General features: G+C 32.6%; 1 protein-coding gene across 2 annotated transcripts in view; it reads right to left on the reverse strand.

The window, feature by feature from the left end:
- The window catches only part of LOC125025032, a 79,220-nt gene that overhangs the window by 52,565 nt on the left and 21,655 nt on the right, over positions 1–5,000 (reverse strand). The window contains exon 2 of one of the 2 annotated variants that reach the window (XM_047612889.1): positions 3,978–4,111. In XM_047612889.1, the coding sequence (XP_047468845.1) occupies positions 3,978–4,111 (134 nt within the window). Of the gene's footprint in view, positions 1–3,977; positions 4,115–5,000 lie in introns of both variants that reach the window. The other variant, XM_047612888.1, reaches the window with a different exon arrangement.

Here is a 5,000-nt window from a genome sequence, read left to right on the forward strand (position 1 = left end):
ATATAATATAAATGTATATTATATAAATATTATATATTTATATTATATATATTATATATATATTATATATATATATATTATATATATTTTATATATATTGTATATATATTACATATATATATATTGCATATATATGTGTGTAATATATATTTATATAATTATACATATATATCTATATATATATATATACTATACACTATAAGAACTCATATCCAAATGTATTATTTTCTGCCGGGTCAGCTTTTAAGGTCATTAGTGGCATGTACAAAATATAGTGATAGGGTAGGATTTGGAAGTAAGAAAGTTTTCTTTTTCACAGTCAGGCGATTTCAAGAGCAGTCAATGGTCAAAACAAACAAATGTACCAGACATCACTGGTCACGCAGTATTATGATAAATATTGCGGTGAAAAGGGTAAATATGAGTTAACAATTAGGGTAGGTGGACAGAAGAAGGGGATGAAGAGAAGTTAAAAGAAAGAGGGAGAAGAAAAGACCAAGCAAAATTAGTTGCTTCAAGGGCTGAGGTCCAAGGCAGGGGTGATCCTCTACATTGGGACTCAATCCCCATCTCTTAAGCCCCCCCACAAGAACAATAAGGAAGAGATGGGTGGGAGGGGTATTCAAACATAGTGTCATGACAAAATAGCCAGGGAATGTGGTTGTCTACCATCTGTCACACTCAAAGACCATGCTCACAGGATACAATTTGCATTTAATCTTATCACAAATTTAGTCATACAGACTGCATACTTGGTACTAACCAATTAAGCTAAACTGTCTTACTGCAGGTCATATTTCATGTGTACCCAATCAGGATAACTTACAGATATTTTTTTCTTTTTCTTAACAAATTAATGTTTCTTCTCTGTTTTTCATTTCTTATTATTATCAATCATTAAAATGCACTGATATATGGAATCATATTCTTAGGACTCATCTAAACTGTAATGTTATTATCAAAGGTTATATGCACAACTGGAACAAACAAAATTGTTTCTAGTGAAAATTACTGAAAATATAATCCTCTTAGACTGACACATAACATTTTGTTTAACAAACAAAAGGTAAAAATTACAACCTAACCCCACCCCACCACACTTGCGGTTGGTCCATTAAGAGAGATGCCAATCATTAATTGCCTGTATGTTATTGATATCATATTGCTCTTATTATCCGTCTCACTTGAATTTAACTCTTTTAAATCATTCATATTCTCGTTATTCTCTCAAAAATTACAGACATTACAATTGAGCAAAATGAGTATGTAACAAGAAAGTTGAAATAATTAGTGTAAGTTATGAACTTGTGTTAGGCAATGGGTTAGGATAGTAAAAGAGAATAATAATAATAAACGCTGTTACTGTTCTTAACTGTTATTTAGGATGATAATACACTTATGCCATGGCTACAGGTTTATGTACTGTCCCCTATATTTTTTTGTGAATTTTGTTACATACAGATGGCTCCACAAGTGCTCATCACCAAGGAGTCTATCAGCAGGCCCTTAAGCTGGCACCTGATTTCCTCATTCCTAGAATTTGTGGGAAAATGTTTTTTTTTTTTATCTAATACTGTTAATCCAATGCCACCGGGGAAAATGAAAAAAAAAATGCAGTATATGCTGTGCCTATTTTCTATATTTTTTGTGAAATGTCTGCCCATAGATGGCTCTGCTAGTGCTTAGCCACAAAGGAGTCAATTAGTAGACCTTGTGACTGTACCTGATTTGAATTGGCGGGAAAAACATATCTTTTACTAGTGCTACGAATATCAATATTGTTATTTTTATTATAAACATTATAATTATTATAATGTTTTTTAACATTAGTAACAGCAAAATAAGATAACGTGAAATATTTTGTAAATCAAAGAAAAGGGTGAACGGGCGAGACAGGCAGTACAAGTACTTAGTACAAGTGTAGCCATCTATGTATAAAAACAGTCAAACAAGTACTCACAGTGGGTATAGCACGTACATACATGTCATACCTGTCGGCAAGGGGTTAAGGGGACCGTCCCTGAGAAAATGCCGATTTTCACTTTTTTGTTGAAAAATAGAAAATAGTCTTACAGATTTTAATGAAATTTGGTATGATGAAAGAGTATTTTATTTATTTAACCGAAGGGAATTGTAGGCGCAACAAAAAATAAATTTTTTAAAGTTAGGTTAACTCTAGCCTTCTCACATCCCAGAGTTATCACTTAATTTTCTATATTACTTTTGCTGAGAAAACCGTTAGGTCATATAAACAAAACAACATATTCCTATTTGGAAATTCATTAACTTGTTTAGAAATTATCTCATGTTACATGACTGCAAATAAAGAGAGAAAAAAAAGGTTAAAAATTCGTTAAAAAAATAATATTTTGAATATAAAAAAAACACGATACGTAGCTCTAAGCACATACTGACATTCTGTTTAGGGGAAAAAGCATTTTGACATCGGACAAAAACTGTAAGCCTGAGGATGGAATCCAGGTGGATTCCGAAACCGTTCTCACTTTCAATAAATCTAGTTTTACATTGTGGGTTTTTCTACCAAAATGTAAGCTGTGAGAAGTCTGAAATATGAAAAAAAAACTTTACAAGTAATTGACCTTCAATCTTTTTTGATAATTTTCTATTAATTTTTCCATATTTTCTTCGCTTGCTTATTGGCTATTTTTTACATAAGAAAAAGCCCAACCATTGCGCTATTTCTTGTTCCTTATGTCATTCAGATCGGATCAATAGTTATTGCACAGCATCACAAAATACAATATAATATAGCACTGAAGTCATCCTGCGGAGGAAGGGAGAGTAAGAAGAAAGCTAATATTAAAACATGGATACTACTAGTCATGGTTCCTGGTCCCCTTTCAACTGAGATGAGGAAAAATCCTCAACTCAGTTGAAATATCGCTTCAGAGAGTATCATGGGCTACCAACCCACTCCTTGTCGCCAAGGAAGGCAGACACGGCACACTGGCACTCATGCACACTGGCACACATGCACACTCTTACACTCGCGCACGCACACTCATACACTCGCGCGCACACTCATACACTCGCGCGTATACTCATACACTCGCTCGCACACTCATACACTCGCACGCACACTCATACACTCGCGCGCACACTCATACACTCGCACGCACACTCATACACTCACGCGCACACTCATACACTCACGCGCACACTCATACACTCGCGCGTACACTCATACACTCGCTGGCACACTCATACACTCGCACGCACACTCATACACTCGCGCGCACACTCATACACTCTCTCGCACACTCATACACTCACACGCACACTCATACACTCGCGCGTACACTCATACACTCGCTGGCACACTCATACACTCACACCCACATTTATACACACAGGCTTACACTCTAACAATCATTCGCGCACTGTAACACTCGCGCACACTCTGACACTTGCGCCCGCACTAGTGCACACCAGCGCACGATACTTTTATCCTCCTGTGATCTATTTCAATAGGTAATGTAAAAATACAACTTTATGTTGGTGCGGCACGAAGGCATAAGTACATATAGGAGAAATTCGCTGATCAGCAAAATAGTTGTCCAGGGTTAGGCCCTTGTTTGACCACCTAATTTTTCTTTGCAGAAGTTCATATTCACGTGGGTAATTCTAGAGTAGTATACGAATCTGAAACAGGGCATAGCTCATTTTCGACCCTTTCGACCCCCCCGACCCAACCCCCTCAAACCCAGGGACAGTTCCGTTAATACTGATATTGTTATTACTCTTATTGATATTATGATTATCAAATGGTTATTTAACATTAATAACATTCTGAAAATATAACCAGTATTGTGACTATACTTTCTCAATGTCTAGGAAATCTCATTTAGCATAAAACATCATACTCATAAAAAAAAATATTCCATGCAAGTTTGAACTGTAATTCAGTCACAGAAAGTAATAAGATCCTGAAAAAGGAAATTTTTGATAAAGCATACCTTTTCCTTGAAACTCTAGACCATGGTCGACGATTAGATTCATTTGCAGGTGCCGAGACAAAGGAAATGACGGAAAGGCCACTTAAGACAGAGAAACGATGTGTCAGGTTCGTAGCAATGTCCACAAGGCTGAACTGCTGAAAAAGAAAGAAATCATAAAAAAATAATTCTCAAAAACATGGAAAAACACCCACACAGAGAAACAAAGGGAAGATATATGCTATTCACATAGGAAGGCAACTAGATATTATACATAAATATATGTATACATATATATATTATATATTGCATGTATATACAGATATGTACATATATATCATATATATCATATACATAAATATACATATACATACACACATATATACATATACATATATACATATATATCTGTATATATACATATATATACATGTATATCTATATATATACATATATATACATATATATCCATATATATACATATATATCCATATATATATACGTATATATACATATATATCCATATATATACATGTATATACATATATATATATATTATTTATATATATATATATATATATGTATATGCAAATGTATATATATATTTGCATAAATTATATATGTATATATACATATATAAATCTATCTATCTATATACAGAATGTATACATTCATTACATATATTTATTTATATATATATAATATATATATATTTATATATATACATACACATATATTTATATATATACATACACATATTTATATATGTGCATATATGTATATGTATATATATAAATATATGTATATGTATATATAAATATACATAAATTTATGTATATAAATATATATATACAAATATTATATACATATATAAATATATAAACATATGCACATACATTTACATATAAATATGTGATATATATATATAAAACCTCTCCCCGAATGAAGTGATGTATCTCAGTTTGTTTTAAACCATTATGAAAATCACAGTAATGTGATCTATAAAACACTGGAAGTATCACATCTCTGTGATCTTAAGTTTAT

Source organism: Penaeus chinensis, chromosome 4 (genome assembly GCF_019202785.1).
Source record: "Penaeus chinensis breed Huanghai No. 1 chromosome 4, ASM1920278v2, whole genome shotgun sequence".
Lineage (NCBI taxonomy): Eukaryota > Metazoa > Arthropoda > Malacostraca > Decapoda > Penaeidae > Penaeus > Penaeus chinensis.